Source organism: Mesocricetus auratus, unplaced genomic scaffold (genome assembly GCF_017639785.1).
Source record: "Mesocricetus auratus isolate SY011 unplaced genomic scaffold, BCM_Maur_2.0 Super-Scaffold_4256, whole genome shotgun sequence".
NCBI classification, from domain to species: domain Eukaryota; kingdom Metazoa; phylum Chordata; class Mammalia; order Rodentia; family Cricetidae; genus Mesocricetus; species Mesocricetus auratus.
In genome coordinates, this window is record NW_024429182.1 from 53,762,195 (window position 1) to 53,777,499 (window position 15,305).

Genomic DNA, 15,305 nt, shown 5'->3' on the forward strand with positions numbered 1-15,305 from the left:
GAAGAGCTTCTAGTTACTCCCTAAGAGTCATGTCCTGGAGGTCAAGGCAAACTGAGGAGCCTCCAAGTTATCGCTGAACTAGCCAGGCTAGGGACCCTGAAGATTAAGATAAAAAGGACTGGAACTCAGACCCACAGTTCTCTCACAACTATTTCCTCACTATCTTTGTCACTACTCTGCAACAAGGGTTTTGTCTCCTCCTACTAGGAGATTTGGAGACCAGACAGAGTCAGGGAGCTCAAGAACTGAGAACATAAAGGCAGGGATGATTACAGCTCCAGAGACAAAGGGAGAAAGCAGCCAGGCATGAATTGCTAACCTTTGTGTTCTAGGCTAAGGGGGACAGAGGACCGTCTTCTGCCTTCTCCATTTTGAGTAGCTGTGGCTGTGCCTGTGGCTGTGTAAGATGAGTGCTTGGATGAGTTTCATCATTGCTGAGGGTCCCTCAGTCCTGGCTGTTGTGTCATTCTCTGGTGCCTTGCCTCTATGACACTGAAGGAGTCCAGGTCGATTTGTATGTTGGTTTCTCAATACCTGGGCTGCTGACTCTAAGACCACACTTAAGAATTGTAACCTGCCAGGCAGTAGTTGTGCACAACATTAATCTCAGCACTCAGGAGGGAGAGGCAGGTGGATCTCTGAGTTCAGACCAGCCTTGGTTTACACAGTAAATTCAAAGTCAGCTTGAGCTACAAGAGACTGTCTTGAAAAACCAGGGAAGGAAGGAAGGAAGGAAGGGAAAGAATGAAAGAAAGAAGAGAGAGAAAGAAAGATTAAAGGAAGGAAGGAAGAAAAATAGAGAGAAGGAAAGAAAGAAAAGTAAAGCTCCGAGATGTTCTCTGAACCTTTTCTCACCTGTAGCTGCTGTAAGCCCCCACCCTAGCTCTCTGTGTCTGTGAACTCCAGTGCTTCCTCATGAACCTAGCTCTCTGTGTCTGTGAACTCCAGTGCTTCCTCATGAACCTAGCTCTCTGTGCCTGTGAACTCCAGTGCTCCCTCATGAACCTAGCTCTCTGTGCCTGTGAATTCCAGTGTTTCCTCATGAACCTAGCTCTCTGTGCCTGTGAATTCCAGTGCTTCCTCATGAACCTAGCTCTCTGTGTCTGTGAACTCCAGTGCTTCCTCATGAACCTAGCTCTCTGTGTCTGTGAACTCCAGTGCTTCCTCATGAACCTAGCTCTCTGTGTCTGTGAATTCCAGTGCTCCCACATGAACCTAGCTCTCTGTGTCTGTGAATTCCAGTGCTTCCTCATGAACCTAGCTCTCTGTGCCTGTGAATTCCAGTGCTTCCTCATGAACCTAGCTCTCTGTGTCTGTGAATTCCAGTGCTTCCTCATGAACTTAGCTCTCTGTGCCTGTGAACTCCAGTGCTCCCACATGAAGCATCTCTTCAGTCCATTCCCTGCCTGTGTTCCTTCTGCTGTCTACTCTGCTTGTAGAGTGTGGCACAATGGTTCACAACTGTGCAACAATTCCATTTCTAGTGCCCTAGGGCCCCTCATGTAGTGACTTTGCCATTCCTGTCTTGCTGGTCCTTGGTCTTGAAAGATGTCTCTCTTCACTCTGCCTCCACCTCCTGCCTAGCTGCACTGTCGCCAGAAGTCTTATGTCCTTGGGGGGGGGAGGGCAAGAGTGGAGATGAAAGGGGTTTCACTTCCTCTTTAGTGTCTCCAGACAGCACATGTGTATTGGAAACCTCACTGGCATCTTATGTGCTTGGAGATACCAAGAAGATGTGTGGGAGACCAAAAAACAAACAAAACAGAACAAAACAACAACAACAAAAAACAAACCAAAAACCAAAACCAAACAAAAAACCATACCTAGGAGAAAAGGCGACTTCCTGGAGGCAAAGAGCCAGCACTAAGGAGGGTGGAGGCAAGCTATTTCTGGCTTGGTGGGAAATGCCACGGATGGGACTCACAGGAAAAATTGTTTGCTAAGATCACCTGGTTCTTTCCTCGAACTCACAGAGATCTGCCTGCCCTGCCTCCTGAGTGCTGGGATTAAAAGCAAACACCACCATTGCCTGGCATGCTATTTCCAAGGTTCCTATGGGGTGGGCATGATGGCACATGCCTATCATCCAGACTCAGGACACTGAAGCAAGAGGATCACTGTGAGTTTTAAGTAAGCCTAGTCTACATAGCTCCCTGTATCCAAAAACAGTCAAGTTGCCTGTGGTTTCCTAGGGTGATCTCCAGCTCACGGTGAGTGGCAGGGCCTGAGGACCTGTGCGGGTGCTGGTGAAAAGAGGGACAGAGCCCTGAGCAGCTGCTCTCCTCCCTCTCTTCCACCTGCCCCATCTTCTCAGCTCTACCAAGCTTTCTCCATATAACCCATCTCAAACTGGGGAGAGGGCTTTCAGTGTGTGTGTGTGTGTGTGTGTGTGTGCAGTGCTGACCCCGCACTCAGGGAAGCCACATTTAGTCTGCTTTCCATTGGAGCCGTGAGCTGAAACCTCCACTCCTTCAGCTTCTCTGGAGCATGACACTGCTCTCAACTTCTGAAACACTCTTGTTTTAGACAGTCTTTACATCAGTTTAAGTCAAATTACCAAGAATTTTGCTGTGAGGAAGTATGCTAAAATACTATCTGGATGTATGGCTAAGTCATCCTGGAGCCTGCCCTCAAATTGCTGTCTGCCTGAGAAGGAGACTCACCTGTGTCCTGCCCCATCATTTCCACCTGTCCAAAATCTTCACGCCCTCTGAAAATGGTTTTGAATTGCACGGTGTCATATGTAAAGGGTGCATTGAACACTTGCTGTGGCAGGCACTATAAATCCACCAATGGCTCCAGGCACTGCGTACTTACCAAGTGCTTCCAGTCCAACCCTCACCCTCTGTCCTAGACTTACATTTGCATGGTCTGCCTCCTTGACTTATATTTATTGGTTCTCTTTTCCATCATGCGGGTTCCAGAGAGAAAACTCAGGTTGTTTGGCTTGGCAGCGAGCATCTTTACCCACTGAGCCATCTTGTTAGTTCATTGTCTAGGTCTTTCTACATTTAAGCAAATCTGCCTCATTGTATCCTAGCATTTATGGGAGATCACCCTACTCCCTTTTCTAGACTGTTTTGTTCCACATTATAGAACACATTAACAAAAAACAACTTTAGGCTGGAGCCTGAGCTGGGTGCTAGCACAGAGGGAAAAAAGAGATGAGCATATTGGCATATGCTTGATATCCCAGCACTTCAGGAGAACTGCAAGTTCAAAGGCAGCCTATGCCACAGAGTAAGACAAAAATGCTGGCAATGGGGAGGAAGAGGAGGGAGAGGGGAGGAGAGGAAGAGAGGAGCAAGGAGGAGAGGAAAGGGGAGGAAAGCAAAAGGGAGGGGAGAGGAGTGGAGAGGAGGGAGAAAAAGGAGAGGGAGGAGGGAGAGAGAAAGAAAGAAGGAACAAAGGGGAGGGGACACTAAAGAGAAAGACTTGGAGTCTAATCACGTGATCTCGTGAACGCCTCTAAGACAGAACCCTTGCTTTCCTTTATTACCTTCCTTCTAGCCCCTGTGTAATGTTTTGCAAATCACAAGCCAAGGTAACTTTTTGCCTGTGTGTAGAGAAAGCCCTGATGCCCTTTCTAGTATCTCAACAGGCAAAGAGGCAGAATTTTACAAGTGTCTGGACAGATGTCTCAGTCCATAAAAGCAGGGCATGTTCCATTTGGGTCAGGTGACTCTAGGACATGACACTGAGGTTGGCTAGCCCATGGGCGGTCAGAAGCTCCTCCGTTGACACCCTCACTTCACCCTTTTCTAGGGGCTCGCATGCTTGCCTTATCCTCTATCCTCTACATCACATCAATGTGCTTCTATACTTACCATTTCAGGGAGGCCGATCTTTCTTCCCAAGTAGATTGCACATTCCACAAGGGCAGGGGCCAAGTTAAGTCTGAGTCTTCTTTTGGCTTCAATATACCCAGCCAGCATAGTGAGGGGCAAGTAATTAGGTCTTTAAAGTATCTGTCAACTGACTGGCACTACCATCATTTGTTACTTACTTGCTTAAGGCATTATCTTTAGGAAATTCTTCTCATAAAATATCCATGTGTTTCCTGGGAACAATTAACCCATTAATTTACCCAGTAACTCAAAACTAGAATGTTATGACATTGGGATGTTTCAACTAATCTGTAATTACTACAGTGGTTGCTGCTTTGCCAAGTACCTAAAATTTCTATCATCCTCTCCAACAATTGCATAAAGCATATTTAATCATCCCCACTTTACAGATGGGAAACTAAAGACAAGAAAACTTTGTCTAAGGCTATCCAGCTAACAATCTATAAAATGACATTGGAGGGCTGGAGAGATGGCTCTGTGGTTAAGAGCACTGGCTGCTCTTCCAGAGGACCCAGGCTCAATTCCCAGCACCCACATGGAAAACCACCACTGTATATAATTCCAGAATCTAACAGCCTCACACAGACACACATACAGGTAAAACACCAATAAAATTAGAAAAATATTAATTAAAAATGACATTGGAGCTTAGATTATCCCTCTAGTCCATCCCATTCTCCTCCTCCAAATAGGCTTTTACACTGGAGGGAAAAGAACATATCTATAGCAAAAAACACTGACTTAGGTAGTATCCATCACCCTCCCTAGGAGAGAAAGAGTGAGGTGAGGCCTCCGGTAGGCAGCCACTAATGGGCCCCTGGGGAAGTTTGGGACTGGATGTCAGGGGTTAGTGATTCACAAGACTCAGAGAGGAGCATAACAGCTCTCCCCATTAAGTGTAGGCTGAACTATAGTGGAGAAGTTCAAAGCCAAACAGATCTTGGGGGCCGGTAAAGCAGGCCAGAGGCAAGGAAAATTGGCAAATGTAATACAAGACAGCTTCGAGGAGGGCCAAGGCATATTATGTGTGGCAAAAGAATGGATGGGTTCCAGAAGCCTGTGTCCCACCAGGACCAGCAGAAAGAGCCTGCACCCTAGCTCTGTGTACCTCTAGGTATAAGGAAACCGTGGGAATCAGCAGGCAGGGCTAGGGTCACCAGCAATGTGCCCCAGGAAGACCATCAGACCAAGCAGAGTCCACGTTCTGGGGAAAGCATTTTATTTGTTAATACAAGAATAGAAATTCTGCAATAAATATCATCTAATAAATAACATCTCCAAATAAATAAATATTAATACAACAAACTTAAGAGTCATGAGTGAGTGGGGCTGGGGAATAGGGCCTGGGGGAGCCATCCCCCTCACCCCACAATGCTACTGCAATGTAAACTTTCAGGAAACCCTGTGGCTGTGGCTATGGCTGCCCTCCCCAGCCCAGGCAACCACAGATACCCTGGGAAAGGGGGCAGACAGGAGGCACCGAGATGCCGGCAAGAAAATTCAAGGTGAGGTCCTGATGCTCAACATGGCTTTTGTTTTCTGCCCTGTGCCACCAATTGCCTTGGCAACTGCTGGATCTGGTCTGTCCCTGCCCTTCTCTCTTAGCAATCCATCTTCTGGTTTGTAGGCCATCTCCGCCACAGATGCTGGCCCTCCACTCTCTACCACATCGTCCTTTAGACTGCTTACCTTGTTTCCTCAACTGGATATGTAGTTATTGGGGTAGGGGAGCAACACCCATCCAAGGAGAGGGAGGGAAGCCAAGAGGCTTTACCCCAGAAAGGCACATGCTACAGTGGCCCCACCCGTGCCCTCCACGTGTGCTTCTGCAGGTGCCGCTGCAGGACTGAGGGGGCACTGGCAAGTGTGGAGCAGAGGGCAGGGGGCACCTTTATACCCACCTGAGCCATTCGACTTCCTCAAATGTTAGCTCCATGGAAACAGGGCAGTGCCCACTTCTCCTTTCCTCCAGACCCTAGGACTCTAGGAGCTAGTCAGGGGACAGGGCTTATTGAGTTACATGCCCCATCCAAGGCAGAGGAGGACAGAGTTCCCACTGTACGTTTGCTGGCTCAACAAGTGTTGGTATACAGGGTTTCGCCCCAGAATGGAAGCACAGATGGCTGGGTAGGGGTTGAGGGTAGTTAAGGGTCAGAGATCAGAAGCCATGGGCCTCCAAGTGCAGGGTGACTGAAGCTGCTGGAGGCTGCATCTTCTTCTTCAGCCGGTTGAAGTCCTTGGCCGAACGCCACAGCCAGGTCTGTAGCTCCTTCAGCAGCCAGAAGTCATCCATCTTCTGGAGGAAGTCACTGTGGGCAGGGCCAGGGGCCCAGGCTGGCTCAGTCCCTGGCAGAGGTTGGGGCAGTGGGTAGCCAAGAGCTGCCATGACACCCGCAATGCTGCCCAGCAGACCCTGGAGACTGGTACAGAAATGGGCCAGGCTGCGTCGTAGCTCTGCTGTGGCAGCTTGACGGTTGAGGCCACGCAAGTAACACAGGAGGTGGCTGTAGGCCTCATAGTTCTGGGTCAGCCGCAGTTTGTCATTGAGGCTTCGCCATACTTCCAAGTTGACAGTGGCCCTGGGCAGGGTCTCTGCCCCCAACCGAGGAGGATTGAAGTCAGGCTCATTGAAAGGGGGCCCCAGGTAGTTCAGCTGTGAAAAGGAGAGGGCGATGGGGAGGGAGGAGAGCAGAGCTGCCAGCCTGCCACCAGAGAGCTACCTCCTCCCAAACATGGCAGGCCTCGTTCACAGACCTCCTGAGTTTTTCCAGCAAGTGTGTCATTTGCATAGAGGTGACAGATGAAACAGTGGGGGTGATGAGCTCTCCTATGGAGAGGTGTAGAAAGGGAAAACCACAGAGGAGCCGCTCAGGAAGGACTTGCTGATTGGCTGGGCGGAGAGTGCCCACCACAGGGCAGGGCAGAGAAGACCCCGAGGAGCCTGGAGGACAGGCTGGAGAGGTAGAAGGTGGCCTCTGAGAGTGCATGCCAGGGAAGAGCTCGGGAAGACAGCAGAGCTCCACAGGGCAACTGCAGAACGTGAGAGTGAACCGCAGAAAATGCTGTCCGGTTTGGGGAGAAGATGCCTGATGACCTGGGAGAGACAGTTGCTGAGGCCTAGAAGCTGTGCTTGCAGATTGCAGGGTTAAGAAATGAGTGGGTGGAGAGGAAGTGGAGGCAGAGGGTGTAGACGGCTCCTTCAAGAAACTTGGCAGAGGAAGTCAGGAGAGAAAGGGTCTGGAGAGAGAGGGTAGCAGACTCGAAGCAGAGGTTTTCTGCACAGTCAGAGGAGAGTCCCTATCAAAGGCCGAGGGGGGCTAGTGGCACCAAAGCTCCTCTTCCACAGGCCCAGCTCCTCAAGCAAAGGGGACAAGGGATAGCAGGATACTCACCGACACCCCAGAGAAGAGATTCAGATGCTAGGAGCAGAGCTGCAAAGGGAAGAAACTGAGGCCATCTCAAGAGGGAGCAGGAGGAAGGGCATGCAAGGCAGCACAGTATAGGGAAGAGGGCAAAGCCAGTGCCTCAGGGGAGCGGCCTGAGGCCCAAGGAAGGGGATGTGGGAGATGTTCAACTGGGAGGGGAAGAAAAGAGGGGCGAGGCCTGGGACAGGCAAGGGCCCAGGGGGAGGTTCACACGCTGACAAGCACAGAGACAAACTAATTTCCTCGGTGTATCCTGGGGTTGCAGCCAGCTCCCCCGCCACCCTCCTCCCCTTCTTCCCTGGCTCAGGAGTAGGGTCTGGGATGTGGAAGAGGAACACGGGAAGAGGGGGCCTGTTCCCCATGGTCCTCAGCGCCTCCTACCCTCTCCCCTTCTCTCCTGGGCTCTATGAGCCTCTCTGGACAACCCTCACATCCTTATGATATAGCCACCCTGCATACCCTGAGCCCCTTGCTATGACTGCCCTGAATTCTTTGTAGACCCCTCCTCCGACACCCCCCAAGAGGCCTGTGAGTATGGGAGAGGCAGAGGGAGGCCATGAGTCTAGAACAGCAGGGCCCCAGGTCTGGGGTAGAGTCAAGCCGGAGCACAAGCACAGGAGGTGGGGCCCCTCCACCCCACCCAGCCCTGCCCTTGCAAGAGACACCACAACACGGTGTAAACAGAGGAGACTTCCCCAGCCCCCAGGGGGAGGCAGGCAGCTGGGCTGGCAGCCAATGGGGCAATGGGCCAAGGCGGGTTCCGAGGCCTGCCCACATGCCTAGTCCTGGGGCCAGGATGGGGGGGGGCACCTGAGAGGGAAAGGCAGGAGATAGGCCAGATGGAGAAACTGTGGGAACCCAAAGGGCCTCTCATCACCCCATCTTCACCAGGACCCCTGCACCATGCTCTCTCTTCCCAAAAGCCTCTGCTCCCTCTTTACCCAGTGCCCAAAGTAAATGGGATACTCACATAGGTCCCAGCCAAGCTGCGGAGTTGGTGCTCCAGGTAGCGGGTGAGGTCGTAAGTTTTCTGGATGGAGGGGCCAGGCCCTGGATCTCCTGTGCGATTAAGAGCTGGCACTGCAGGGAGGTGCCACAGCACCGTGCATAGGCAAGCTAACATCCCCCACGAGTCCCCTGTGGACAGGATGGGCAAGAAGTATGAGGGTGGGCCCAGGCCCGAGCGGGGAAACAGCTGGCAGCCCCTCAGGTGTCTGTCCCCACCTTGGGCTAGGAAGGGGGGTGAGTGTGAGAGACCAGATGGGAGGTGGAGGGGATGGAGGAAGGGAAAGACTTCTGGTCCAAGAGTGTATGTGGAGTGTGTGTGCAAGGACGAAGTCCTGGCATTCGTGTCTATCAGTAGATACTCGACTGCATCTGTCAGCTGACAGTCTTCGGCATGTATGTCACTATATGTGCCAAAATTGTGTGCATGGGTGTACTCACAGGGGCAGGCCAGACTTTAGAGACTTTATGTCGATATGTTGGAGTTACAAATTTTTTTATATTTTATTTGACTTTAGTTTATGTGTATTGGTGTAAGGATGTCAGATCCCCTGGAACTGGAGTTACAGACAGGTGTGAGCTGCCATGTGGTGCTGGGAATAGAACCCCGGTCCTATGGAAGAGCAGCCAGTGCTCTTAACTACTGAGCCATCTCTCCAGGCCCTGGAGTTACAATTGTGTCCCAGACTCTTCTCCATATCTCCTAGTCCCACTGCAGCTGGCACTGAGGGTAGGGAATATGGCATATATTAATTCTGGCAAGTTGTGAGCAGTGAGCCCTGTGGAAGACTGAGGAGGGAGGCAGCAGCCATGGAAGGTAGGAGCAGGGTTCCACAGCCAATGTCATTCTGAAGGGTCCAAGATGGTTTGTGGAGTGATAAGTGATGGGTATATACTAGGATACAGTTCCTGGATGTGATAAGGGTCTGATGGAATTATTTGAAGGAGATGTAGCATTCATCTTAGTAGCAATGTAGAAGTTTGATCCCCCCTTTTTTCCTGTAGTGCTAGGACATGTGCATGCAGACAAGTGCTATACCATTGAATTATAACCCCAGCTCTTGTCTATTTTTTGAGACAGGGTCTCCCCAAGTTGTCTAAGCTACTTGTGAACTACGGCCCTTCTGCCTCAGCCTCCTGAGTAGCTGGGATTATAGGCCTGTACTAACAGGCCCTGCCCATGTTTGCTCTATCTTTATTTGGGGTGTTGGAGGGGGAACACCAAGAGGAAAGATGTGAGTTTAAAGGGGCAGGCTGATCCACAGAAGACATGGAGGTTTGATTATCCCAGAAACCAGGAGTTGAGCCTGGGAGAAGGGCCCAAGTCAGGTGGGAAATACTCTAAAGGGCTTTATAGGTAAGGTTTAAGATCAAAGTAAGTACCGATCTGGGCTAGGATAGGGTAGGAATATAATTAGCCGTGGGCTAGGTTAAGCTTAAGGACTAAGTCTTAACATGAATTTAGACTTGGGATTTGGTTGAGTGAGTGTGTTTGAGATTTGAGTCCAGGAGGGCTATGTGGTTAGGTTTGGGCAGGCAGAAGGTTAGTTGGCACTAAGATCTATGAATTTGTTGCTTTACATGTCAGATAGAATGGTGTTTGGCATGTCACAAAAAGCAGGGCTAGTTTGGGTTTTAAGCTTGGATAGGTATGAGGTCAAGTGGTTTCTTTACTCTAGTTTACATTTTACACTTCCAGATTTTTCTGTAATGACACGTTTCTTAAAGCAAGTGGATAGGGTTAACAATCTGACTGTATGCAGACTCAGGACAGGGCTTGGAGTTAAGAAGGCATGAAGGCTAGATTACGGTTAGAGTCTGCCATAATGCTAAGTCTTTAAAAGTCCCTATCCAGGCTCAGTGACTGGAGAGATGGCTCAGAGGTTAGGAGCACTGGCTGCTCTTCCAGAGGTCCTGAATTCAATTCCCAGCAACAACATGGTGCCTCACAACCACCCGTAATGAGATCTAGTGCCCTTTACTGGGCAGGACATTGCATACATAACAAATCTTTTTTTTTAAAGAAGTCACTATCTGGGACTGTTTGTCACATGTAGAATACAGGAGGCAGCTGAGACTTTTGCTGTGGCACAGGCACTCAGTACAGCTGCTCAGGGGCTTGACTAAGTCAGTTTTGCAGGTGGAGCATGGGAGGAGTGGGCATCCCATCACAGGGACCTTGTCTTTGGAATGAAATGATCTTAGCTTGAGAGAGAATACACACGCACACGCACACTCATGAACACGTGTGCATATATATGTGTGCAAGTTCACATGTTTCAGACAGTAGGATTAGACACTTAGCTGATACACTGTTCTCTCTCCTATGTGGAGCCTATATTCCTTTCTTGATCCTTTCCATCCCTAACTCAGTTTTCCTTTCTACTCCCTGATCATTGAATCCCCAAATATGTCCAAGTTCTCCTCTTCTGTACCAAGTCCTGGGCATCTGGCTAAGTCCCCTGCAGGACTCTGTGGGTATCATATAGGGTTAGTTTTGGAGACTAGAACCATGATGAGTTGAGCAGTGGCCCTTCCAGCCTCGAAACAGCTTTTAGGATGAAGTATGGTTTTGCTGGAAGTTAATGGCATTGCCAAAGTCCTGCCAAAGCATAAACTGGAGGCTTGGCTGGCCTCTTTACCCCACCCTGCCAGAGGCAGCCCTGTGACCCAGAATCCTGGACTAGGCTCTGTCTGTCCCATAACAGGAGGCACAGTCAGGAGCCCAGCCTAAAGTTTGTTTCCCCCTCACTTCTTGGGCCCTGTGGGACATCCCTGGGGAGAATAGCTCCTTACACAGGGACAACAGGGGGAGAAGAAGCCTTTGGATAAACAAAGCTAAGTCATCTGGGCAGAAAAACGGCTCATGAAATTAACCAGACGAGGCCGGTGTTTCCAGGAATATTTCAGTTCTGAGGTAACTGTATCACTGCAGGCTGGGGGTTGGGGGACATGGGAGAGCAGAAGGAGTCTACTGACCAGTCCTGGAGAGAAGCAGAAAGAAGCAGGGGTCACAGGAATCAGAGTGGAGGCAGAGGCGGAAGGACAGGTGAAGTACCTCACTCTGCTGTCCTATGACAGCTTTGATCTTGGGCAAGATGTGCCTCTATTTCAGGCAGCCAAGCAGGAAGGCCTGGACAGAGAACACCTGAGCTTAGTGTCAGCACTGAGCCAGGGGCTCCCAGTGTCCAGGGGCAGGCTTGGTAGAGCCCAGCTCTCTGCTTCCCTCCCTAGCTCACTGTATGCAGGTGGACCCTACCATCAGGCTGCATCCCAGCCCCCTCCCACAGCCCTGGTCCCCAGCCCCAGCCCTGCCTCTGGCTGCTGCCCACTGATTGTTTACATCCCCTTCTCCTTGTGTTTATAAATCCAGCTGAGCACGTGAGGAGCTAATGAGCGCAGCTCAGTTTCCTGCTGCTGCACCCCCACACTCCCCATCCTGGCCCCTGCCAGGGCCAGCCCCTAATTCTATCCAGATCCCTGGGCCCTGGGAAACAAGGCCCCCCTCACGAACACATGCACACACACTGCCTTAGCCCCATCAAGCTCAAGGGCCACCCCCACACGCTACACAGGCAGGCCCTTAGCCAACCTCCCCTCAGCTCCTGGCCCATCTCACAGGCTGACCACCCTCGGTGAGGGTGGGGGGCTCAGCAGTGCAGATGTGCAGGGTTGATGGGGGAGACTGCACCTGGGACTAGGGGCTAACAGCTGTGAGTTCTAGAGTTAGGTCCAGAAGTCCTATAGGCTAGGCTGAATATGGGAGCCACAGGAAAGGTCCTGCCCTCAGTCCAGACCAGGGCCAGCATCTGGGTGACCTTGAAGAAGTCCAGGGGGGAGCTGGAGGGAGTAAGCCTAAGAAGGGGTGAGAGATCCAGGGGTCCTTCCCAGGGAACGGTCCTTCCATCCTCAAGACTGGCTGCCCCCTTCTATTTTTTCCTTCCTTCCATTCTACCTTCTCAGGTTCCCGTCCCCCAAGGCTGCTGAGGGGTGGGAGCATTCGTGGGAAGGTAGGCCTGGAAATCAGGAGACAGCTTTGCCCTGAACCCGTCTGGTGACAGTGGGCTTCCATAAGGAGACTGCCCTGTGCTTGCGAAGTTCCTCCCAGCCGAGTCATGTGGGGCTTCGTCTCTGTCCTTTCCAACGCTCCCATCTTTTTCATCCTCTTCCTTTCGAGTCCAAAATATGGAAGAAACCAGGGTCAGGGAAAGAAGCAGAAGGCAAGGCAAATCAGACCTCGTGAAGTCAGTCCAAGAGTTGCGCTTGGGCTGAAGGAAAAGCTGCTCGGATGCCACAAGAGGGCCCGTGCGAGTGAAGTCCGTAGCCACAGGCTGAGCAGCCCACTGAGGCCCGAAGCCGCCGAAAAAGACATGAAGGAAATAGTTCAGAGCAAGCGTGTGGGTGAACTGGAAATGGTGTTGTGGTCAAGAGTGTACAGGGGGTGTGGGAGGGGCTGCAGAGTATAGCAGCAGGGTGTGAACAGGCAGGTAGGATTATGGGGAAGAATGTGAAGGGTCAGGAACCAGTAGCTGGTGTGGTGGGGTGGCCTGCAGAAGTGTGAATTGGACACTTCAATGTGCAGCCCAGGGGCCCATTACTCCAGTCAGTAGACGCTTCTGGGGCTGCCCAGTGGCAGTGGCTGCCATTTCTAGTTGTTCCTCCTCTACCTTTGAAGTGCGGCTCCAGGACACTAGAGTTAGAGGTGCGTGCCGTGTCTGTTAGGGAAATAAGAACTTGTATGGGGAGGGGAGCACGACAAGGACGAACAGTATGGCAGTATGCACTGGGTTGAGACGGGCGCCCGTCAGAGACAATGAACGTCAGAGATTTCCCTAGGTCAGATTCCAGGGGAGAGCGGTGCGCCTGATGTTCCCCATCTCTAGTCTCAGTCTGCCGCTACCATGCTTCCACTGTCTGCCCTCCTTCCTCTTTTGGCAGGTTCTTCCTGCCTCTGGGCTCTGGAGAACAGAGATTGGGGTCTCCCAGAGGGAAGCCTCCTGCAACCCAGTGTATGAAAGGTAGGTGAGAACATGGGTGTGGGGACTATGGAGAAGCTGCGCGGACTTTGCTTGAGGGGCTCAGCCCCGAGGATTGCGGCGGTGGGAGTTGGCAGTTCGCTGGCCCTACCTCCTCGACCGTGACCTCTCGATCCCGGACCCCTCCCGGCGGCGGTGGCGCCTTCCCCTTGTGTGGCCCCGGCGCCCCCGGCCCCGCCCCCCCGTTCGCTCCTTCCCAGCGGCGGCGGGGGCGGAGGCGGGGTCCGGGCGCCGGGCTTCGGGGCTCGGCTGAGCCGCTGCCCGCTCCGGCGCGTCCACTCCCTGCCCTGCCCGCCCTCCTGCAACGGGCCGCCCTGCCAAGCAGCCGCTCGAGGGGCTGCCGGCAGGTCTCAGCGCTCCCGGGCCGTGGACGGACTTTTTCCTGCTGGGTCCGGCCGGGCTGCGTCTTCGCCCCAACCCCCTCCCGCAGTAATCACTCCCAGGCCACCGCGGGCTCGGGGCCCCGGCCGCCGCGCAGCCCCTACCTGCCGCCGGCTCCTGGGCGGTGGGCAGCGTGGAGGGCTCCGGCCACGCCGCGCGCAGCGTAGTAGCCGGGAGTCCCGCGGCCCGGCCGCCCGGCCCAGCTAAACTGGCTCTGCCCTCCGCCCTCCTCTCGCGCGCCCTCCTCCCCTCCCCGCCGGCCGAGGAAAGAGTTCGGCGCGGCCCGAGGTGTCGGCCTCGCCTCGCCTCCCGCTGCTCGGCCGTCCGCTCCCCCTCTGTCTCCCTCTCTCTCTCTCTTCCTCTCCTGGCCCCCTCCTCCCTCGCGCCGCGTCCCGTCCTCCCCCCCCACCCCCGCACCCTCGCTGCCCGCCTCGGAGTCGCTCGCCCCGACTCTGGCGCGGGGCTCTGTGTCCTCGGGTTCTCTGGGACCCCGTCTCGCTGTGGCTCCAGGTGGCCGCCTGTCCAGGTCTGAGGGTTGTCCAGGCTCCCCGCGGCGCTCTCGGCCATCTCCCGGCTCCGCCAAGCGGACTCCAGGAATGCCGCGTCCCCACCCGGCCCCTCTCGAGGGCGCCCGGCTGTACCTCCCCAGCCCGAGCTCTGCTCCCCGGCCGGGCCCCGGCGTGGGGCTCCGGGGGTGGGGAGGAGGACGGGAACCGGATCTCACTGCTGCTGGGCGGGGGCGGAGGCCGAGGCCTCGGACGCCTGGCTCCTACCTGCTCGGAGGTCCATGGGGCTGGGGGCCGGGCCGGCCGGGCGCGGCTCCTCTCCCAGAGGCTGGCGGAGTGGGAGGGCGAGCCGCGGCTCCGGCGAAGCTTTAATAATCCCATCCGCCAGGCCCACTCGCAGGTTTTTTTCTCTCGGTTTCGCATTTTTTTTTCGGTGTGGGACATTCTGCAAACTTTTTTTTTTCTGACGTGTAAAGCTGTAACCACAAATTGTAGCAGCCCTCCCCGGGGTGGGGGGAGAGGGGGGAGGAGGGAAGGGAGAGCTTCTGGGGCTCCTCTCCCTCCCACAACACTGAGGGGGGGTGAGGTGAGGCAAGGCTGCGACGGTACCACCCTAGGCCTCCTGGGGGAGGGGGCAGGGAGGGCATCGTCCCTCTGCAAACTCTTGAGAGCTTGGAGAGGGAGCTGGTCTTGGTGTGGGCTTCTTCCTTGGTGTCGGCCAGGGCACGCTGGCCTCCTCTTCTCTGCTCTCTGCTAGGTTTAGGGTCCCTGTGCCCACCCTACCTCTGCCTATTCATTTCTAACCTCCCCCCTCCCACTTGATTAATGCAATGACACACTCTCTCAAATGCCAGCAAGCTGGCCTCCAAGCAAGTGATGGTGTTTTTCCTGCTGCCCTTTGTCTGGGCTGACCGCCCCCCTTGCCTATTGTCCCACTGCTTGTACTTGTCCCATTTCCAAAAGCTAGAGCTAAGTGAGGCGCCAGCGACTGGGGCAGGTGACTAACCAGCTCATAATGCCCCCCTGAGGAGGGGAGAGGGCACCAGGGCCCTGCTTCTCCCTCAAGTTCACAAGGGTTTTCATTCTTCCCAGTGACCAGGGAGA

The 15,305-nt window shown here is 53.5% G+C and overlaps 1 protein-coding gene across 4 annotated transcripts; it reads right to left on the reverse strand.

The window, feature by feature from the left end:
• Positions 1–5,050: 5,050 nt before the first annotated feature.
• On the reverse strand, positions 5,051–14,684 carry Clcf1 (cardiotrophin like cytokine factor 1). Of its 4 annotated transcripts, none has more exons than XM_005064068.4 (3): positions 14,469–14,684; positions 8,244–8,410; positions 5,051–6,501 (listed from the first exon to the last, which is right to left on the reverse strand). In XM_005064068.4, exons 1-3 carry the CDS (start codon positions 14,482–14,484, stop codon positions 6,007–6,009), a joined length of 678 nt encoding a protein of 225 aa, XP_005064125.1. In that variant the 5' UTR covers positions 14,485–14,684; the 3' UTR covers positions 5,051–6,006. The 4 variants fall into 4 exon arrangements, with proteins under 4 accessions (XP_005064125.1, XP_040606131.1, XP_040606135.1 ...); XM_040750197.1 differs by having other exon boundaries at positions 8,244–12,993; positions 14,469–14,682; XM_040750201.1 differs by lacking the exon at positions 14,469–14,684 and adding an exon at positions 14,113–14,449.
• Positions 14,685–15,305: the final 621 nt, after the last annotated feature.

Bases quoted from the DNA above. Each gene is read 5' to 3' on its own strand.
- Clcf1 (XM_005064068.4), bottom strand. The intron at 6,502-8,243 runs GTGAGTATCCCA...TCCTTTTCACAG, and splicing joins GCAGCTTGGCTGGGACCTAT to CTGAACTACCTGGGGCCCCC.